At 54.4% G+C, this 22,551-nt stretch overlaps 1 protein-coding gene across 1 annotated transcript in view; it reads right to left on the bottom strand.

Moving 5' to 3' along the window:
- Window positions 1–22,551, bottom strand: part of LOC134429428 (low affinity immunoglobulin gamma Fc region receptor III-B-like) — a gene marked incomplete at its 3' end in the record, with an annotated part of 135,223 nt that overhangs the window by 80,635 nt on the left and 32,037 nt on the right. Inside the window, 1 exon segment of the mRNA XM_063176588.1 lies at window positions 3,779–4,039. Coding sequence (XP_063032658.1) covers window positions 3,779–4,039 — 261 coding nt within the window.

Genomic DNA, 22,551 nt, shown 5'->3' with positions numbered 1-22,551 from the left:
TATCTCACATAGGGGGGAAGGGTTCTGTCCTTAGGGGGCACATCCAGGGGGCTCCTGTCCTGGGGGGATCCTGTCCCAGGGGGGACACATGCTGGGGAAGAGGGTCCTGTCCTGGAGCTTGGCAGCTTCAGAGGGGTCCAGACTTCTTCATTTTTGCCTGTCCCCTGCTGGTTCTGAGCCAGCAAGAGCAGCTGGGGAATGGAACCCTGAGCAGGAAGGAGGCCCCAAACTCCTGCTCCTTGAAGCCAGTGGCCATCCAAGGGTGGGGCCCAGCCATGGCCCAGCCCCACTGCACAGGGATGGCCATTGCCCAGCCTTGCTCTGCCCAGCCCCAGGTTGCAGCCAGCACCTGAGGGTCCCCATTGCCCCCTTGGCTTTGATTCTGGCAGCTTCAGAGCTGCAGCAGAGGTGAGAATTCTGTGGGGTCGGAAAAGGCCTGCCTGTGTTTTGCTCAGCCCTGCAAGAAGCCCAAAACACAAAGGGAGCTCAAGCAGTGTCTCTGTGAGGTCCTTTGATGGTTTTCAGAGCAGGGCTGACTGGAAACCCCCCCTGCAGGGGCGGCTGTGGGGGGAACCAGCCCGGAAATGTAGCAATTGATCCTTTGTTCCTCTTTGTAAGGGACAGAGAGAACCACAAAACTACTGCAAATTGCACAACAATATGCCAACAACCTGCCTGGGAACCTCCTTCTTGAACAAAATCTGCAGCCTTGAGGAACCTCATGGGAAGAATGCTTGGATTCCGACTTTGTCCACAAAAATAGAGAGAAAAGTGTGGAAGTATCGGTCAGTGGCTCTACCCGTGGCCGTGGTGGGGCTGTGGGGAGTGACCCTGTGTGGATTCCAGGTGTCCCCAAAGCTGCTCCACCCCTGCCCTCCTCACCTGCGTGAAAGGCTGAGGGTTTGCAGGAATTGTGGTGTAAAGTCACCAGAGGTGCTGCTGTGCATTCAAAACCTGCCTGGGGTCAGGTGCTGCCTTCCTTCCATTCAGGATCATGGAGAGCAGACGCGGGTGTTGCGTAGGGTGTGTGCCTGGCCCCGGGACACTGCTACGCTGCCAGTGGGCACTGGGATCCAACCTGCTGCCTTGGCGGCTTCTGCCCGCTGCTGGTGGTGGTGCCGGGAGCGATTGGTGCCCGTGAGTTTGCCAAAGGAGCGATTTCCCCTCCTCCCTCCCGTCTGAGGCCGCCATGGCCCCTGAGGGGATGGAGCTGGACCGGGGCGCCCCCTGCTGGCCGGGAGTGCTTACTGCAGCGCCCCCTGCTGGCCGAGAGTGCTCCCTGCAGCCCCCCCTGCTGGCCGCGGTTATAACTGCCACAAAAACCAACAGCGCTGAGCGGGAGGGAAAGTTCTGGGTTTGTGTTGTTTGTTCTGATCTGCTTTGTAAATTTCCCACTACAGAGCTGTTATTCCTTTTCCTACACTTTTGCCTGATATCCCCAAAATATTGGAAATTAAAAAGGAGGTTTAGAGATGGGTCTTCTTATTCCAGGAAGGTTCCTACTTTCCTTGGCAGATATTTCTCATTTAAATGAGTTGCCAGCTGCTGGGTTCCAGCATGGATGGGACAGACACCCGAAGAGGAGAAACGGTCAGGCACTTGCCCACCTCATGCTCTGCCTTTTAAGCCAGCTGGGACACCAAGGGCCCTCTTCCCAGGCGGCACTTCTGGTCACCCGGCCACTCAGGAGCTGGCTTTGGCAGAGCATCACACTGTCCCCAGTGTGCCACAGCTGACAGACTGATGGACAAATGGAGTCCTGTCTCACCAAAAGCAAGGCCTGACCCATCTCTGCCACACACAGGTGTTCCAAAATGTCTTCAGACATGAAACTTTTCCTGTCTCTGACACCCCACCCTTTTCCCTGCCCTGATCCTGACTGTCCTGGAAAAGGGGGAGGCTCTGGAACCCCTACAGGGCCTTTGTGTCATCCTGGTGTGTGGAACATGGCAGAGGAGGGGTTTGGGACAGGGGAGAGAGAAAATCTAGAGCCTCCGAAGGCTGATTTGGCCATCAGAGCAAGGAAGGTCCAGGGCTCTGCCAGATTCCTCTGGTGGAGGAAATGTGATGCGGGGAACGTGTTCGGGGATTGTTCTTTGTTGGTGGCTTTCCCTGGAAATCGTTCCTTGTGTGACAATTTGGGACTCTGAACCCAAGCATCCCTGAAGCCCACGGAATTCATGAACATCCCCAGTACCCTCGACCAACTCAGTCTCAAGAGCGCAAAGCCCAGCACGGACAGAGTCCCCCAGATACCCCCAGGACTCCTGAAAGAACCATCAACATTCCTGCAGGACCGTCCGCTGTCTCCCCAAATCCTTCAGGACCCCCAGACATGGTCACAATTCTGGGGCTGTGGGTGGCTGCCCCTATCGCTCCCCAACTCTGGGGGCCTCTACATCTCCCTGGGAGCCCTGTCCCCCCATTGTCACCCACCCACACGGTGCCACTGGTGCCAGGTCACAATGACACCCACAAGGAGGAGCAGGAAGAAAAGGGCTCCACCGACCCCTGCTGCCACTGCAAGAAACAGAGGGGGGACACATCAAGGTCACCCATTAGCCCAGGAGACCAGCACTCCCTGGTGACCCCATGTGACCCCAGCTGTGACCCAGGGTGAGCCAGGTGTCACCTCCAGGGGCCAGCTCAGGGCTGAAGGCCTGGAACATGCAGTGCCCGTCCTGTCCCAGCTGGTTGGTGGCCCACGCACTGGTAGGTGCCCGAATGTCCCACATCGATGTCCCTGAGCTCCAGGAGGGGACCCTGGGCCACCTCCTGCCCATTGTTGCAGCCAGGTGAAGGTGACAGGGGGCTGAGTCCACGTGCACTGAGCAGGACAGGGTCACGTTGTCACCTGCACGCACCCTGGTGTGACAGCAAACCATGGGTGATGGTGGCATTGGACATGGGCACTGTGGGGACACAGACAGCATTGGCACCTGGCGAGGTGAGAAGGGGGTGCCGTGGGGTGGGGGTCACCCCCAGCCTGAGGGTCCCACTCACCCAGGACGGTGACATTCAGGGGGTCACTCTCGGCCACCCTGTTCCCATCACTGACTCGGCACCAGTATTGGCCGCTGTCATTGTCCCCAGTATGTCCCAGCTCCAGGTGGGGGCCAGTGCCCAGTAGTGCCCCCTGAGCCCTCCCGGTTCCAGGAGAAGGACAGGGGACCCTGTCCCTACGGCCACCTCACAGCTCAGCACCAGGCTGTCCCCCGCAGTGTCACCTGTCCCCCGGGTGGCTGCACTGACAGGGACACCCCTGAGAGTGGGACCCCTGTGGATGGACCCAGAAGGGATTGGGGACTCAGGAAGGGTAGGAGACACAGGAGGGGAAAGAGGGGATTAGAAGGGCACAGACAGGATCCCAGTGAGCAGAAGGGGACCCTGGGAGGCAGGTTGGGACCTAGGGATATTGGTGAGACCGCATGGGAAGGTGCAGAGACCCAGGCAGGGATGGGGAACCACAAGAGAGACTGAGGAGTCTCAGGGAATGATTTGGGGTTTATAGATAGGCCGGAGGACCCATGGAAGGAAGGGAGAGCAGAGGGTGGAGCAGGGACCTTGGAAAGGGTGGGGAATCCAGGAAGGGATGGGAAGGACAAAGAGAGGGATGAGGGATCAGGAGGGGGAACTGGGCAGTCATGGGGGAAACCAAGAGGGACGTGGGAAATTTTGTATGACCCAGGGAGGAGTAAAGGGAGGGATGAAGGATTCAGGCAGTGATAGGAAATCCTTAAAGGATGTTGGGCTTCCCTGTCCCCATCGTTGCACTCACTGTGTACTGTCACTGTAACCCTCTTTGACACGTTCCACTTTGACACCCCTTTGCTCACCCGGCCCTCACAGTGCTAGTTACCGCTGTGGTGCTGCTGCAGAGGGGACAGGGACAGCTCGGTGCCATCACGGAGCCCCTCCAGTTTCTTCCCCTCAGGGTAAAATGACACCGAGGTGACCGTGTTGTTCCGCCAGCTCCGGCCGCGCAGTGTCACTGTGTCCCCCTCCAGCAGCGTCCGTGCTGGCACCTGCAACACCAGCCCTTCTAGGGGGCAGAGGGGTCCTGTCCTACCTGATGGCACCAGGATCCCCCCATTGGGTGCACCAGGGGTCCCCAGTTCCAACAAATGGTTTCCCCACAGTGGGATGCTCTGGGATGTCCCCAGAGCAGAAGACAGGATCTGGTCACACAGGAGGTGACCCATGGAGGGGAACCCACCCAGAGCCCTTGGGGTCCCTGCTGGTGCCAGGCTGGGGACACCTGAAGCCCCCTCACCATCTAAGACTCTCACAGCAGGCCTACGCCCGGTGCCTGAACTGTCACAGGTGTAGGTGCCACTCTCGGTGACAGTGAGGCGGTTAGGTCCCTGCTGCCCCCAGCGCCGTCCATCCTTGTACCGGTGGTGGCACTGGCGGTCCCCGAGGCCTGGCAGGTAAGTGTCACCTCGTCCCACAGCTCCCTCGGCCTCCAGGGGGGCTCCACGAGAATCTGGGTGGTCTGGGCACCTGCAGGTGACAGGGGACACCAGCCTGCCAGGGCCAGTGTGGGGCTGGGAACAGTGGGGTGGGGCCATGGCATCCCCCGAGGACTCACCAGCGAGGCTGAGGGTCTGGGCTGGAAGGGAGAAGGGACAGGGCTCAGTGGGGATGGCACTGCAGGGAAAACAGCACAGCGGCAAGGGGTGTGGGGGCTGTCCCCAAACTGTCCCTTTGGGGACAGCATTTCTTGTGGGAAAGTGTGTCTGGGTGGTCCACAAAAGATTCAGAGTTGCAGGGGGACATGTCTGTGTCACAGCCACCCGTGCACAACATCCATGTGGCACAGACACCTTGGAACCATGGACACTGAGGGCACCCTGGGCTGAGACAGAACATGAGGACACTGTGGACACCATGGGCATGAGGACACCATGGACACAGCCCATGCTGGCCCATGTCACCCCCACCAGCTCATGATCCCATCCCCATGATCCCATCCCCCTGGCCACATCCTCATCATTCTTGTCCCCTTCTGTCGCTGCATCCCAGTTCCCTTCCCCAATCCCCGGAGCTGCCTGAGCCCAAAGGTGCCAGTCCCCCCATTCCTGTCCTCACATCCCCATCCCTAAATTCCTGACCCCTCTTCCTGTACCCAAAGCCACCCTACATCCCCAGTCACACCAAGGTTCACTGTGGGTAATATGGACTGGCTCTGCTGGCATTGGGGACCTCAGGGGACCCCACAGCCCCCCTGTGCCCCCTCCCCTCCCCATCCCTCAGGTGTCAGTCCAGTGCCCGGGGCACTCACCCCACGGGAGCAGTGCCACCTTCCTGGCCATCCCGGTGTCCCCAGCCATGTGCACTGGCTGTCATTCGGCTGCCACTCCCCTGGGTGGTGGCTCTTTGGCCAAAGGGGATGGAAGCGAGGTCACGTCCGTCCCCACATGTAGGTGGCCCTTGGTGGGGGCAGGTTGGCCACAAGCCTGGGGACAAGGCTGCATAGTCTGAGGACATGTTGGGGATGGTGTTGCCAGGAGTGGGGGGCTCAGGGGATGTGGGGAACTAAGGATTGGTGTCCAGGAGAATGGGGGTCCAGGGGAATTGGGGTCTCCATGCCTCGGGACATTCAGGGATGGGGGTGCTGTGGGAACATTGTCCCCAGAATTTGGGGTAATGGCATTTGGGTCCCAAGGTTGGGGGTGCAAGGGAAAATAAGGGGACCTTGGGAATAGGGGTTCTGGGGGAAGAAGCAGCCCGTGGGATGGGCTCAAGGCAATGGTGGTGGCGGGCAATGGCAGTCCTGGGATGCGGGTCCCCAAGGAGGAGAGACCAAGGAAATGGGGGTCCCATGGTTGGGTTCCCACGGGAATGGGGGTGCCAGGGATGGGCAGTGGCTGGGTGGGCATGGGGGTCACAGCTCCTTTCCAGGGTGCCTCAGATTTTGGGGTGACTCAGAGCCCAGCAAAGCCCTATCCCTGAAGCACCCCAGGGCTGTCCTGGGAGTCTCTGTGTCCCTGCCCCACACACCTCTGGGTCAGGTCCCCCCATTTCCTGGCTCAGCAATCCCAGGCAACACTCGAAGACCAGTTGGTTCAGACCAAAGCCGTAGAATAAAACCAAAAATCTTTACCACATCCTTATTTTCCCAATATGCAAAAATCTCAGTGAAAATACAACTGACAAGGTATAAATGCTCTGCTTTATAGAATCCATTGCTTTACCAATAAGTCACTCACAAAAAAACCGCAAACAAATCACAATGAAATGAGCACTTTCAGTTCCCTTTTAGGAGCTCATTTGTACATAACACAGCAGCGTTTGCTTGGGGATAACAGAGTGGGGAATCTCCCTGAGTGTCCAACAGCTCCATGGGATTGTTCCCTGCCTGCTGGGTAGCAATCCAGCCCTGAAGGAAGCCTTTTCTTGGGCCATCATTAGGAACTCTCCCCAGTTTGCTCATTCCCACCCTGAAAATTTATTGGTTTTCCTTCTAGGAAGGAGAAAAGCTCTGTTCATCCCTGGGACAGTGCACAGGAATCTGTGGAAATGCCTGTGTGTGCCTCAGGGTCCAAATGATCAATTGCTGCATTTCTGGACTGGTTCCCTCTCAGGTGCCCCTGCAGGGGTTTTTCCAGCCAGCCCTGCTCTGAAAACCATTAAAGGCCCTTGCAGAGCCACTGCTTGGGCTCCCTTTGGGGTTCTGTGCTTCTTGCAGGGCTGAGCAAACCACAGCTCAGCTCATCCTGTGGGGGGCCTTTTTCCACCCACAGAATTCTCACCTCTGCAGCAGCTCTAAAGCTGCCAGAATCAAAGCCAAGGGGACAGGGGGGACCCTCATGTTCTGGCTTCCCCCTGGGGCTGGGCAGAGCAGGGCTGGGCAATGGCCATCCCTGTGCAGTGGGGCTGGGCCATGGCTGGGCCCCAGCCTGGCATTGACAGGGGTCCCCAGGATGTGCCACCCCCTGGGACAGGCACTTAGCCAGGAATGTGCAGGGAAATTTCTGGAACTGCCACCCCCGGGATAGGACCCCCCATGCCAGGATGTGTCACCCCCTGGGTCAGGATCCCCCAGCTGAACTCCAGAGGAGAGACCTTTGAGGACAGATGCCCCCTGTATGTGCCCCCCTAGAAATGGAGAATGACCCCTTTTCCCATCAGACTCTCAGCACAAACAGCCTCTTCCCTCTCCTCCAGGACAAAGAAAGTGAAAGTGTTGAGCAGGCACAGCCCAGCACCTCCATCCCCCCAAGCCTCCTCACCCTTCCCTGCACCCCCTGCTCCCCATTTCCCCCCTCTCCTGGGTCCCCCAACCCGTTCCCTGCTCAGGTGCACCCCAGGATTGCTGAGTCAGGAACCGGGGGTGAAGGGATATGCCAAAAAGTAAGAAGAATAAGGAAGAAAGAGAAATAAAGAGAGGAAAAAGTCAGGGTCAGGCGAGGACACAGAGGCCGAACTACCCAGGACCCCCATGCAATGCCTGGCCAGGAAACGAACACCCCAGGGGTGATTATGCCGGGCCTAGCCTCACCCCAAAATCTGAGGCACCCAGGGAAGGAGCTGTGACCCCCATGTTCCCCCCCACACTGCCCAACCCTGGCACACCCATTCCTCTGGGACCCCAACCTTGGAACCCAATTTCCTTCTGCCACCCCTTCCCTGAGACCCCCATCCCTGAACTGCAATTCCCCAGGATCTCCAACCCCAAGGAACACCATCCCAGTAATTCCAGACCGTGGGACACCACTGCCCTTGGGGACCTTGATTCCCCCAGGACCACTATTCTCACAGGGTCCCCCTTTTCCCTGGCACCCCCATTTCATGATGCAAAAATCCCAGGAGGCCACATTGTTCTGGGACCCTCATCCCCAAGTCTGCGTCTACACAACCCTTGGGACACCCATTTACCTGGGACCCCATCCCTGGGCACCCCATTCTCCTAGACACTCATCCCTGGCTCCCTACACAGCCTTAGACTCCAAATTGCGGCAACATCATGTCCCCACCATGTCCCACCATCCCCTACCATGTCCCCAGAATTTGCAGCCTTGTCCCCAGCCTGTCCCCAGCTTGTGGCCACCCTGCCCCCACCAAGGGCCACCTACACGTGGGGACGGACGTGACCTCGCTTCCTTCCCCTTCATCCGAAGAGCCGCCAGCCAGGGGAGCGGTGGCCACAGCAGCGAGTGACAGCCAGTGCACATGGCTGGGGACACTGGGATGGCCGGGAAGGTGGCGCTGCTCCTGTGGGGTGAGTGCCTCAGGCATGGGCCTGACACATGTGGGATGGGCTGTGGTGAGGCAGAGAGTGGTGGGGAGGGGGCACAGGGGGGCTGTGAGGTCCCCTGAGGTCCCCAATGGCAGCAGAGGCAGAGCAGGGCATGGAGCTCAGTGTGAGCAGAGATTTAGGTTGGCTTTAGGGACAGAAATAGGGGAACTGGGATGTGGAGACAGGAAGAGGGGGATAGAGATGTGGGGACAAGGATGTGGCAGAACGAGCCTTGGGGTTTGTGGACTGTGGGGATAGGGACAGGGGAACAGGGATACTGGGACATGGAATGGGGCCATGTAACATGCAGATGTCACCTGGCCATGGGGAAAGGTGCCATTGGAATGGGATCATGGGCATAGGGCCATGGGACTTGGCCGTGGGGACAGGTGCTGTAGGGCTGGTGGAGGTGGGCAGTGCAAACACAGGATGTCCACAGTGTCCCCATGACCCTCACCCAGCCCTGTCCCTTCTCCCTTCCAGCCCAGACCCTCAGCCTCGCTGGTGAGTCCACGGGGGATGCCAGGTCCCCACCCTGCTGTCCTGAACCCTGCAACAGCCCTGGCAAGCTGGTGTCCCCTGTCACCTGCAGGTGCCCAGACCACCCAGCTGCTGGTGGATCCCCCCTGGAGGCCGGCGGTGCTGTGGGACCGGGTGACACTGACCTGCCAGGGCTCGGGGACTGCTGGTGACACCACCTGGTACAAGGATGGGCAGCGCTGGGGGCAGGAGGGAGGCGACCATTTCACTGTCACTGAGAGAGGCACCTACACGTGTGAAAGACCTGGAAGTGGGTGCAGCCCACCCGTGAGAGTCTCAGACGGTGAGGGTTGTTTGTGTCTCCAGCTTGGCACCCACGGGAACCCTGAGGGTGCTGGATGAGCTCTACTCCATGGGTCACCCTCTGGTGTGACCAGAGAGTGTCCCCTATCCAGGGGGACATCCCAGAGCATCCCACTATGGGGGGACCCTCGTGTTGAAATTGGGGAAACCTGGTGTGCTGGCTTTGACCCAATATCGGGGTCCTGATGATGTGACGGCATCAGGAGACCTCCTGTGATGTGACGGCATCCCTCTGCCCCCCAGACCAGGTGGTGCTGCAGGTGCCAGCACGGGCACTGCTGGAGGGGGAAACGCTGACACTGCGCTGCCGGTACAGACAGGAGATGTCGGTCACTCCGGTGTTCTACCGTGAGGAGACGGAACTGAGAGTGCTCCACAATGGGACCGAGCTGTCCCTGTCCCCTCTGCAGCTGAAACACAGCGGCCGCTACCACTGCAAGGCCTGGGTAATCCACGGTGTATCATGGGAATGGGAGGAGTCAGTGCCGGTGACAGTGACAGTGCATGGTGAGCACCTCACAGCTGCCACCCTTACAGCCCCATAGTGCCTGGCCAGGGACTCGGGGTCACCGTTCCCAAAGCCCCCCATTTCCTGCCCTGAGCTTGTCAGGGGACCAGTGCTGGAGGGTCCCCCCGAGCCCAACCAACAGTCCCCCCTCACTCTCAACTTCCTCAGCACCCCCAGCCCCCTGCGGCCCCACGCCCCCCTCCTGCACGTGTTCTACCAGCACGGGCAGGTGGTGGGGGGCCCGCTGAGGTCCCCGCAGCTGCTGGTGCCCGCCGTGGGGGTCTCCCACTCGGGGAATTACAGCTGCCAGGTGCGCTCCCGGGGGGAACCGTGCGGAAAAGCCACACCCAGCTCAGCATCACGGTGTGCAGTGAGTGCGGGGATGGGCACGGGGAGCCCTCACAGCCTCCTCCAGTCTCCTTTCCTGGGCATCTCCATATCCCTCGGACACCATGCTTGTGTCCTCCACCTCTGCCCTGTGTCCCCTCACCCCTCTGTGGTGTGACCCCGTCCAAAACATCCCCCATCACACCCACCCCCCTTGTCCCTACCCACCCACACCGGCTGCCAGCCCCTTATGTGCTCTCAGCCCAGTCTCTGTCCCCACAGTGCCTGTGGCCAATGTCACCATCACCCTTGGCACCCTCTCACACCAGGTGGTTGTAGGTGACACCGTGACCCTGCGCTGCTCGGTGCAGGTGGGCTCAGCCCCTGTCACCTTCACCTGGCTGCACAATGGGCAGGAGGTGGCCCAAGGTCCCCTCCTGGAGCTCAGGGCAGTCGATGTGGGACATTCAGGCACCTACCAGTGCATGGCCACCAACCAGCTGGGACATGATGGGCACCGAGTGTTCCAGACACTCAGCCAAGAATTGGCCCTGTTGGTGACACCATGGGGACACAGGGAAAAAGGTAAGGTCACACAGGGTCATTCGGGGTCGAAGGACCCTTGAGGTTCTGGGTGATCCTGATGTGTCCCCCTCTGTTTCTTGCAGTGGCCGCAGGGGTCGGTTGGGCCCTTTTGTTCCTGCTCCTGCTCGTGAATGTCATTGTGGCCTGGCACCGGTGGCACCGTGTGGGTGGGTGACAATGAGGCATGGGGGTCATGGAGAGGGGTGTGAAGGCCCCCAGAGAAGGGGGGCCCATAGGGCGGCACCCACAGGCCCTGGCTTGGGAGGGCTGAACCCCCAGTGACCATGGCTCAGAGCTGTTGGAGGGTCCTGGAGGGATTTTGGGGGTTCTATCAGGGGTCCCCCTCCATGCCAGACTTGGGGATCTGGGGGCTCAGGGTGTTGGTGCAAGTGGGGTCTTCAGGGATAGTGGGGGGGGCCTGGGAAGAATTGTGTGTCTGGTGGTGGTTCAGCATTGTCAAGGGTGGATGGGGGCCCCTGGGTCTCCAAAGTCACCCCTCCAGTTTTCCTTTGCAGATGCCAGGAAGCACCAGGAAAGGTGAGTGCAGCCTCCAGCCATGATACACCTTTTACCCAAACTCCCAGCCCCTTCCATCCCCTTTCCCACACCCCCTTATTCCCACAGGGCCCCCCAAGACCCACTGGCACACCCAGTGGAGGATCCTCAGGCGACGTACACGGAGCTGCAAAGGCACCCATGGGAATGCAGCAACATCTATGACAATCTACACCAAAAGTTGTGATAGTCTGGGAAGCGGGAGGCACTGGATGACACTGGGGGTGCTCCCTCCATGGCTCCTGTGGTTGCCCATCCTTCCAAGGGAGGTGGTCATGGCTCAGGGGGAGGCTACACAGGGCACCCTGTGCTCCCCATTTCCTCTCCCGGTACCTGCAAGGGCTCCCCCATCCCTTTGCTCGTACCTGCAGGGGCTCCCCAGCCCCATTCAAGTGCCATAGTACCCTCAGGGACTGCCCCATTCTCTCCCCACAGTGCTTGCAGTACACCCAGGGCTTCCCCATTCCCCCTCCCACTACCCCTGTCCCATCCCGCTGTAAAAGGGGGAGTCGGGGAGGATTCTCGCTGAAAGGTTTCTCATATGAAAATGAAGCACAAACATGGCAACATTATATCTGAGAACTGTTTATTGATAAAGGAGGGTAAGGGTTGTTACTGAAAGGGGACAGAAGGGAGTAATAAGGGAAAAGGATAGAGAGAGAAACAGAAGACAGAGACAGCGTTACTGCAAGAAGCCCGGGCGCTCTGTGAGCATCAGCTCGGCAGATGGAGTGTGTGTGCTGCAAGCCAGGGCGAGCCCCCATGGCTTTTGTGAGTGGCTGGGCGTGATTTCCAAGGACGGCACCTGCGTGTCTCTGGCATGGGCGAGCGATGGCTGCAGGCTGGCTGCTGCGGGCTGGCTGCGGGCTGGTGCTGCAGCACTGGTGGCTCTGGGCTGGCTGCCGTGGGCTGGGGCTGCGGTGGGCAGGTGCAGCAGGCTCGGTGCTGTGGGCAGCATGGGAAACACGGCAGAGGCGGCGGGTGGGTGCAGGCAGCATCTGCTCCATCAGGGAGGAAATGAAGGAATATCCAGGACAATCAGAAATGAGCTGCCTCGGGGAAGCAGCGAAGCAGGGAAGAATGGATGCGGACAGGGAAGAAGGACCACCGGGAGGAAAAGGCGAGTGGGGGTAGTATCAGTGGTATTTTTGCCCAACATCTGGGAGGAATGATGCATCTGACTTCATCTGATCAGAAGGCTAATTAAGTACTTTATTATACTATATTATTTTATATTATATTACATTACATCTAAACTGAATCTGCCAAGCACTCAACTGCACTCCACTGAACACAATCTCATGACTGTCAGCCAACAGTCCCCACACACACACACCTGGATTCAATTGGTCAGTGAATCAAAACACTCACACCAGAATCCAATCACAAATTCCCTTCAGGTAAACAACCTTCCACAATGCATTCCACTTGTCAACAACACAGGGGCAGTAAATGAGATAGGAATTTTTTGGATCATTCTTTGCCTCTCCCAGTGCTTCTCCCCGGTTCAGAGAATTTCAGTCCCACAGGGGAGGAGGGCGAAACTGGCCCTCCGAGCAAGCCCCTGATCCCTCAAGAAACCCAAAGCAAAATGCTCCTGTTGTGTCACAGTTAGCTGCTTTTACTTGCAAAGGCTCCTCTCACAGCCTGATTTCCCTGGCACTTTTCCCCAGACATTTTTCCCAGGCATCTGTCCCACCAGCCAGTGGGGGTCACTCACATCCCGATCACTGATGCTTTCTCTCCCCTGATTCTCTGTTGTGTGAAGCCTCGCCTAGGACATGGTTCCCAGCACATGGACAACCCACAGAGTCATTTTTCACCTCATGTGTAACATATGTTGAGACATAAATCAAAATCAGATTTGGTCCTCTTTACCCCAATGTGCTTAGTAGCTCTGCAATCCCCCTTCCAGTGCTCCCAATGAGGTGGCTTACTGGTGCCCGTCCCAGTTCCAAGGGGGCACAGGACCTGGTTCCCTGCTCCTGGGACAAAAATGCAGCTCTTTGGTTAAACTGGCAGAAATGGTATTTCTTTGTTCAGCTGTGTCAAGGAAGCTGAACAAGGTGGGAACCTCGCTTGGAAAGGAAAACACGACCCCCTTCTCTCTGAACTATTATAACTTTGGAAATTACAGGGCTTTTAGGTAAATATGTGGGAACAGGAATAACAGTTCTTTACTGGTAGATATTGACAGAAACAAGTTAATGGAAGCTGACTTTTACTGGATATTATATGAATTGATATTATATTATTGATTATACTGTTGAATAAATATTGTGATGTTGCTCAGATAGTGAAAAGTATTGTGGAGTGGCTGATGTTGTTGTGTTGGCCGGGAGTGCTCCCTTCAGTGCCCTCCGCTGGCCGCGGTTATAACTGCCACAAAAACCAACAGCGCTGAGCAGGAGGGAAAGTTCTGGATTTGTGTTGTTGGTTCTGTTCTGGTTTATCAATTTCCCAGGAAAGAGCTGTTATTCCTTTTCCTACACTTTGGCCTGGAAGCCAGATCATCATTGAAATTAAAAAAAAATTCTGAGATGGGTTTTCCATTCCAGGAATTTCCCCCAGTTTCCTTGGCAGATATTTCTCATTTAAATGAGTTGCCAACTTCTGGGTTCCTGCCTGGATGGGACAGGCACCCCAAGAGCAGATAGGGTCAGGGATTTGGCTACCTCATGCTCTGCCTTTTAAGCCAGTTGGGTCACCAAGGGCCTTCTCCCCAGCTGGCACTTCTGGTCATCCAGCCACTCAGGAGTTGGCTTTGTCAAAGCGTCACACTTTCCCCAGTGTGCCATGGCTGACAGATGATGGACAGACTGTTGTGGTGTGCTGTAATGTCCCGTTTTAGACTTCCAGGTCATCCCCCCAGGTGTGCCTGTGCCTCTCTCCCTTCCCCCTTGCCCCCATGCTGACTAAGTCCTGTCAATCAGGCTCAACATTCCAGCAAGGCGTCATGTGATTGGTCAAGTTCAAAGGATGCCCCTCAGGCCCAGGGGTCATTGGCATGCCTGGGTGTCATCTTCCCCTGAGACCCTGCCCCTCTCACCGGGTTGGTGGCTCACCTGTACCTCCCCTCCCCCTGTCCCTGAGCTTAAAAGGTGAATCAGATCATGCGGCAAAGATTTATGTTGGAGCAGTTGCTCACGTTCAGACCTCTGTAACCATGGAATAAACCTCTGGACATTAAACCCTCCAGCAGAAACCATCTGCCTTTTCTCTTCACCATCACCTGAAGCAATTTCTCCTGAGGTAAATGGGGTTCCTAACAAGCCTGGACTTGTTCAGTGCCCAGCTGCAACCACCAACAAGCCAAGGTATCTCTGGGGTGATACACCACAGTTGCTGCCTTTGGCCCGGCAGCAAGGGTCAGACTGGCCCAGGCACAATCTAACTGGTAATATTTCGAGCCATATTCCAATATTTGGTGTCCCTGAGGCGGGCTAAGCGACTCTGCAGCCCGAGACGGACTCGCAGCTCCTCGGAGAAGCTTCTGGCAGCCGTGCATCCAGCTGAAAAGGGCTTTGGTTGCAAGGTCCTCAGCTAGAGACTTTGGGAATATTCCCAGAAGAAGTTTCGTGGACTGTTCGGCACCTCTGGAAAGCCCAGCTCCTTTCTGGTGAGCAGATTTTCCAGAGGGAGGACAGGGTAGCCTCTCTTGCCCATAGAGAGGTCCTATTCCGGTGAGGAGACCTGCCTTAGACCCCAGCCAGCTACAGCTTCCATTTTGAGTGAGTATCTCTGCTCTCGGTAGAGCAGAAGCTCAAAAACAGACTCTGCCGTGAGTTCTGTTCCTTTTTTTTGCCTTTGCATTTTTGGCTGCGCAGCCCCACAGACGGGAATTCATTGCGTTCTAGCTTTTAGCTTTCTGCTGCGTGTGTTACTCTCTTTTTGATTTTGCGCCGGAGTGGGAGTGCTCTCTGCCCTTCCCCCCGGCTCTGCAGCGCAGCGTGCTCCGCTCTTTCCACGTGGTCGGGGGATCCCTCTCTCTCTCTCTCTCTCTGTGTTGGGGAGGGGGTGCTCTCGGCTCTCTTGCCGCGGGGGATCCCTCTCTCTCTCTCTCTGTGGGTGAAGGGGGGGTTCTCTGCACACGCGGCGCGGGGGGCCCCGGTTTCGGCTTGCCACGTGGCGGGGCTGCTCTCTCTGCTCCGCGGGGGGGCTGCATTCCACGGCGGGGGAGGCTTTGTTTCTGCCTCAGCTTGGCAGGGCGTGCCCTGCTGCTGCTGCCCGGGAATTTTAAAAGCAGTATATACAGCTGCATTGTGAAGCTTTTGTCTGTTCGTTATCGCTTTCCTATCTGTGTTTTTTTTTTTTTTTTTAGAAATTGGTAGCTGATTTTATCTTTGTTGTTGGTCAGGCGGGATTTAGTACTTTGCTTTTTTACATCTAACATGGGTTCGAAACTCAGCATTGTACAAAAAGGGATGTATTATAATGTTGTTAGCATTTTAGACAGTGGTAATGTTAAGTTCTCAAAAGGGAAAATTGAAACAGTTTATAAGATGGCTTTTCCTCCACTTCCACAAATCTCCCCTGAAGAAATCCACAATATTCAATTCTGGGATAATGTTGGGAATGAACTGATAACCTTAGGACAATCTGGCAATGCACCCTCAGCTAAATTTGTGTTTTGGAGTTTACAAATTCAAACAGCATTGCTCAAACAAAAGGAAATGGAGAAAAAGCCAAATGTAAAGCCATGTACCTCTGCTCTCCCTGTTTCTCCCTCTCCTAGCTCTAAAACCCCTAATCCTCTTTCCCCAAAACTTGGTATTTTAAAGAGAGCACACTCATTGGGAAGTCGACTCCCAGAGTCTGTTAAAATTCCTGAGTTGCCCTGTCCACAAGGCCCTGGCCAGGCTGCGTGGAACCTTCCCCAATCCCTTGTGTCCCATCCTCTGAAACCCACAGCACGTGTTAGCTTTCCAGAGAGCAGTGATGTCCAAAATGGCCCCCAGTCCCTAGGGGGTCCACAAGATGGTGGATGCCACGTGGCATCTTCCCAAACCTGGTCTTCTTCCTCCCAAAATCCTCTTAAGCATCTGGAAACTCCAGCCCCATCCCCCTCTCCTCCTGTTCCTCGTGATACCTTTCCGCCTCCCCCTCCCTTTCCTGCAATACCCTCAGCTCCACCTCCCTACTCCTCCCAGGGGGCGCCTGCTGACGTGATGTCACCGGGTGTCCGCGCCCCCTGCCTGCCCCTTGACCCCGCCCCTTGTTCCCACGGTGTCCCTGCCCCCTGCTTGCCCCCTGATCCCGCCTCCTGTTCCCATGGTTTCCCCGCCCCTTGCCAGCCACCTGTCCCCGCCCCCTCCCTGGGTTCCCACGGTGGGGACACACCCACTGCCATTCCCCAAACCTGTATCTGTGACCCCAATGCTTCAAATTCAAGGGATACAGAGCAGGGAACAGCAGACCCAATGCATAGTCGCATGTTGTCACTGGCTCCTGTTACCTTTCAGCCTGCTGCTCAGGGGGGAGCAGCTCCAACTGCTAATTGGAGTTCTTTTGGACGACAATTGATTAAAGAGATCTGTAAGTCTCATAAAGAATATGGTCCACACAGTCCATATTTCCGTGGCCTTTTAAATTCTGAACTGAGTAGGACTGTGGTGATTCCACGTGATTTAAAACAGCTTATTTTCCTGTCTCATGACCTCCACGGAATTCAAATTATGGGAAATAGCATGGAAACAAATGCTGAATGATGCTCTCCCAGGCTTGCATGCTGATCCAAACACAGCCAAAGACAACAGTGGTAACCCTATCACCATTGAGCACCTCTGTGGTGAGGGCCAATGGTCTTCTCCCTCAATCCAAGCTACTGCAATTCCTGCAGAAACACTCGAGAAAGTAAAAGAAGCAGGTGAAAAAGCATTCTTTTCCCTACAACCTGAGGGGCCTTTTGAGCCCTATAGTAAAATTAAACAGCTACCATCAGAGCCTTTTTTGAAATTTGTAGAAAGGTTAACTAGAGCTATTGAAATACAAGTTAAAAAAGAGAATGCTAGGGAAGCAATTTTAGAGGAAATGGCATTTACAAATGCAAATGAACAATGTCAAGCGGCAATCCTGAGCCTTCCTATAGAACCTCCCGCCACCATAATAGACATGCTTCTAGTGTGTAACAGGAAAGTGCCTCTGATGAGTGTGGCTGAAGACACCAGACCAAGGCTGCTGCCAAGACCACCTCAGCGTGTCGCTGTTGCCAGCCCTGCGCCTTTTCCCTCAGCACAGCAGTACCCTGGGCAGCAGCGGAGACCAGCAATGGCTGAGCCCACAAAACCATGCCTGCTTTGTAACAACCTAGGGCACTGGAGTAACCGGTGCCCCCTGAAAAGGGAATTTGATGAATTTAGAAATGGCAGGGGAGGAGAAGTACAAACCGTCCCTGGGGGTCAACAACAACAAAAAAACTGAAAAGGGAGCGCCCGCCTGCCAGGCGTGCAGACACAAAAAGAGCAGGCCAAGGGAAGAAGAGTAGCAAAACAAATCAAGCGCGCGATAATATTAATGTTTGTGTAAGTGAAGCAGGTGCTTCAAAGACTGTGTATGATTTAGGTGATCCTGTGTTAACCACGTCTTCTGTCAATGAGCCTTACAGGTTGCAGCTGATAGAGTCACTCCACCTGGAGAACACTGACTGGCATTTTGTCTCTGTTAATCCTGAACAGAAGGGTACTTGGAACCGAATTCGTTGTAAGTACATCGTCATTGGGGACACCAAACACACACCACAAGAGATCAAAATTGCTCCGGGAATGACAACATCAGATCCTGAGCAATTCGTTCTCGGCCTGCATTGTTTCCACTCACCCCTGTTTCTTCCCAAGGGACAAATTGTTGCATAAGCTATCCCTGTGCCATTTTTACCTGAAAATATCGAAAAACAAGGGCCCACAGTCATCCAGCTCCCACTTATTGGGAAAAACAAACCCAAATTATGGTGTAATGTCAGTGGGGGTGGGGAGTCTAAACGCATTGAGATGCTTGTAGACACAGGTGCAGACTGCACAGTGATGCCAGTACAAGACTGGCCAGCACATTGGCCTTTGCAAAATGTTGCAGGTCATCTTCGAGGTGTAGGAGGTCTGCAATTGGCAAGACAATCCAAAAGCATTATTCAATTTGAGGGACCAAACGGACAATTGGCAAATATCCGTCCATTTGTGTTAGATTTTTTGGAACCTTTTTTAGGGAGAGATTTAATGGCTCAGTGGGGTGTCACAATTGATATTCCAGACTCTCCACAGCATATTTGTGCAGCAGTCATTGAACAACAGCGCCCCACCCAAAAACTGAAGTGGAAAACAGACAAACCAGTTGATGTAAAACAGTGGCCGCTCAGTAAACAAAAAATAAAGGTGCTTGAAGAACTAGTGGAAGAGCAACTAAAAAAGGGCCACATTGTTGAGACCATGTCCCCATGGAACTCTCCAGTGTTTGTCATCCAAAAAGCTGACAAAAAGAGATGGCGACTCCTCTGCGACCTCCGACAAATTAATAATGTAATTGAAGATAGGGGTTCTCCCCAACCTGGTATGCCATCCCCAACAATGCTTCCCCAAGATTGGAAACTGGCTGCTATTGATATTAAAGATTGTTTTTTCCAAATCCCCTTGCACCCTGACGATGCACCGCGTTTTGCATTCTTCGTCCCTTCCATTAATATGGAATCACCTATGAAAAGGTACCATTGGACCGTTCTTCCTCAGGGATTAAAGGTATCTCCAGCTATCTGCCAGTGGTATGTCTCTTCCCTGCTTTCCCCAGTGCGTGCAGCTGCAGAGAAGGCCATCATCTATCCTTATATGGATGATATCCTTGTGTGTGCCCCCAATGATGATTTACTCACACATGTGCTTGACCTAACGATCGATGCATTGATTGTTGCAGGATTCGAGCTCCAGGAAAAGAAAATTCAAAAGATGCCACCTTGGAAGTATTTGGGCTTAGAAATTGGAAATAGGACCATTGTTCCTCAAAAACTAGAAATCAATCCAAGGATCAAGACCCTTGCGGATGTCCACAAGTTGTGTGGGTCTTTGAATTGGGTAAGACCATGGCTCGGTCTGACTAACGAAGACCTTGCCCCTGTTTTCAATGTATTGAAAGGGGGAGAGGACCCAGGTGCTCCTAGGTCTATTACCCGAGAGGCAGGGAAAGCTCTAGAAAAGGTTCAGATTGCAATGTCCACAAGACAGGCCAACTGATGCTGGCCGGACCTGCCATTCAAATTTATCATCCTAGGTAAGTTGCCACACCTCCATGGAATTATTTTCCAGTGGGAGGAAAAACAAACACCTAAGGCAAAGGACACACCAAAAAAGGACCGGGACCAGAGGGACCCTCTCTTGATCATAGAATGGGTTTTCCTCAGTCACAAAAGGTCCAAGAGACTGACGAAGCCTCAGGAGCTGGTAGCAGAACTGATCCGGAAAGCAAGGACCCAGATCAGGGAGTTAGCAGGATGTGATTTTAAGTGCATTCACATTCCAGTTGAGTTAAAATCAGGTCAAAATACTATGAAAATACTGGAACAATTGTTTCAAGAAAATGAAGTGTTGCAGTTTGCTCTGGATTCCTACTCAGGACAAATTTCAGTAGCGTGGCCCGCTCACAAATTGTTCGAACAAGATGTTCAATTAACCTTAAAATTGAGAAATGCTCTAAGTAGGAGACCTTTAAAAAGGGCTCTAACTGTCTTCACAGATGCATCCGGGAGGTCCCACAAGTCCGTTATGACTTGGAAGGATCCTCATACCCAGCAGTGGGAGACAGACATTGCTGAGGTAGAAGGTTCACCTCAGGTTGCTGAATTGGCTGCGGTTGTTAGGGCCTTTGAAAGGTTCTCAGAACCATTTAATCTGATTACAGACTCTGCATATGTGGCAGGAGTAGTATCCAGGGCAGATCAAGCAATACTGCAAGATGTGTCTAACATCGCACTTTTCGAATTGCTCTCAAAACTGGTAAAGTTAGTCACTCACCGAGAGCAACCTTTTTATGTGATGCATGTCAGGTCACACACTGACTTGCCAGGATTTATTGCTGAAGGCAACAGAAGGGCAGATGCTCTTGCTGCACCTGCAGTGATGGCCACTCTCCCAAATGTTTTTGAACAGGCAAAAATCAGCCACCAGCTTTTCCACCAAAATGCACCTGGCCTGGTTCGTCAGTTTAACATCACTCGAGAACAGGCCAAAGCGATTGTGGCCACATGCCCAAATTGCCAACAACATGCACTCCCTACAGTGAGTACGGGAGCAAACCCAAGGGGACTGAACAGTTGTGAACTGTGGCAAACAGATGTAACACACATACAGTCTTTTGGACGGCAGAAATATGTTCATGTTAGTGTAGATACCTTTTCTGGAGCGGTCTATGCTTCTGCCCACACAGGAGAATCATCTATCGATGCTATTAAGCACCTCTTACGGGCTTTTTCTTTCATGGGCATCCCCAAGGAGCTGAAAACTGATAATGGGCCTGCTTACAAATCCAAGGAATTCGGGAGCTTCCTGCAGCAATGGGGAGTAGAGCACAAAACTGGCATCCCCTACTCCCCTACAGGTCAAGCCATTGTAGAAAGAACTCACTGTGATATTAAAAGGGTCCTGGACCAGCAACAACAGGTTCTGAAGGTAGAACCTCCCCACATCCGGTTATCCGGGGCGCTATTCACAATAAATTTTCTGAACTGTTCTTTTGATAGCCTGAACCCACCCATCCTACGCCACTTTGGGGGGAGCAATCATAGGTTAATGAAAGAAAAACCTCCAGTTTTAGTAAAGGACCCTGAGACTTGGAAAATGGTGGGACCTTACAAATTGGTTACTTGGGGACGTGGATATGCCTGTGTGTCCACCCCCTCTGGTTTAAGGTGGGTTCCTTCCAAATGGGTAAAGCCCTATGTTCCCAAGGTCTCAGAGAAATCCACAGAAGCACCCCAGGTTGCTCATGCTGCCTGGAGAAGAAAACGCCGCACGTGTTCTCTGGAGGAAATTCCATTTAAGCCTCCTATCTGGAATAGTTTGTAATATATGTTTGTTTCAAGTTTTTGTACCAGTTTAGATCCCACTGTTCGTGTGTAGCCTCGAGACGCCATGAGACCGAGCCTGCTTCTCGTCCTACTCGTGATCATCCCACCTGTGATCTCCTGCATAGCCCCTCAGCCCAAACCACATATGGACTACCTTGACAAAGGCTCCCGGACATCAACAGAGAAACTGACAACGGGCTGAATGGACTGTTCAAAGGCTGGGGACTCCTGCGCTCGTTGGGATCTATTCTGAAAACTGTGTTTTAGTGCTGTTTATTTTAGTTATAGTTATTGTAGTTTATAGCATTTTTTTAGACTAATCAAATGCATGGTGCTCAAGTTAATTTCAAGCTCATCTCCCCCTCCTGAGGTCTACCATTTGGAAGCCGTCAGTGCTCCAATAGATGACCTGGAAGCCTCAGTGGAAAACACTCACCCTCCTGTAGAGGAAGAACTGGTTTACCAACCATGGTTTAGCAATCATTCTGCACCACAAACACAGTCCTCTTCTTTTTAAACAAAACTAGGGGGAGATGTTGTGGTGTGCTGTAATGTCCCATTTTGGCCTTCCAGGTCATCCCCCCAGGTGTGCCTATACCTCTCTCCCTTCCCCCTTGCCCCCATGCTGAGTGAGTCCTGTCAATCAGGCTCAACATTCCAGCAAGGCGTCGTGTGATTGGTCTAGTTCAAAGGATGCCCCTCAGGCCCAGGGGTCATTGGCCTGACTGGGTGTCATCTTCCCCTGAGACCCTGCCCCTCTCACCTGGTTGGTGGCTCACCTGTACCTCCCCTCCCACTGTCCCTGAGCTTAAAATGTGAAACAGACCATGCAGCGAAGATTCTGTTGGAGCAGTTGCTCACGTTCAGACCTCTGTAACCATGGAATAAACCTCTGGACATTAAACCCTCCAGCAGAAACCATCTGCTTTTTCTCTTCACCATGGCCTGAAGCCATTTCTCCTGAGGTAAACGGGGTTCCTAACAAGCCTGGACTTGTTCAGTGCCCAGCTGCAACCACCAGCAAGCCAAGGTATCTCTGGGGTGATACACCGCAGTTGCTGCCTTTGGCCCAGCAGCAAGGGTCAGACTGGCCCAGGCACAATCTAACTGGTAATAATGGGATTTATGTTCAAATAACAGACGGCGCCCTGTCTCACCAAAAGCAAGGCCTGACCCACCCCTGCCACACACAGCTGTTCCAAAATGTCTCCAACATCAAATTTTTCCTGTCTCTGACACCCTGCCCTGTGCCGTGGCCTGATTCTGACTGCCCGGGAAAGGGGAAGGCTCAGGAACCTCCTTAGTGCCTTTGTGAAACCCTCGTGTGGGGAACATGGCAGAGGAGGGGTTTGGGACAGGAGAAAAGAGAATCCAGAGCCTCCTGAAGGCCACTTTGGCCATCAGAGCAAGGAAGGTCCAGGACCCTGCCAGATTCCTCTGATGGAGGAA

The sequence above is a fragment of the Melospiza melodia genome, chromosome 25 (genome assembly GCF_035770615.1).
Source record: "Melospiza melodia melodia isolate bMelMel2 chromosome 25, bMelMel2.pri, whole genome shotgun sequence".
Lineage (NCBI taxonomy): Eukaryota > Metazoa > Chordata > Aves > Passeriformes > Passerellidae > Melospiza > Melospiza melodia.
Note: the sequence above shows the minus strand (reverse complement) of the source record. Positions and strands in the feature narration are given on the sequence as shown.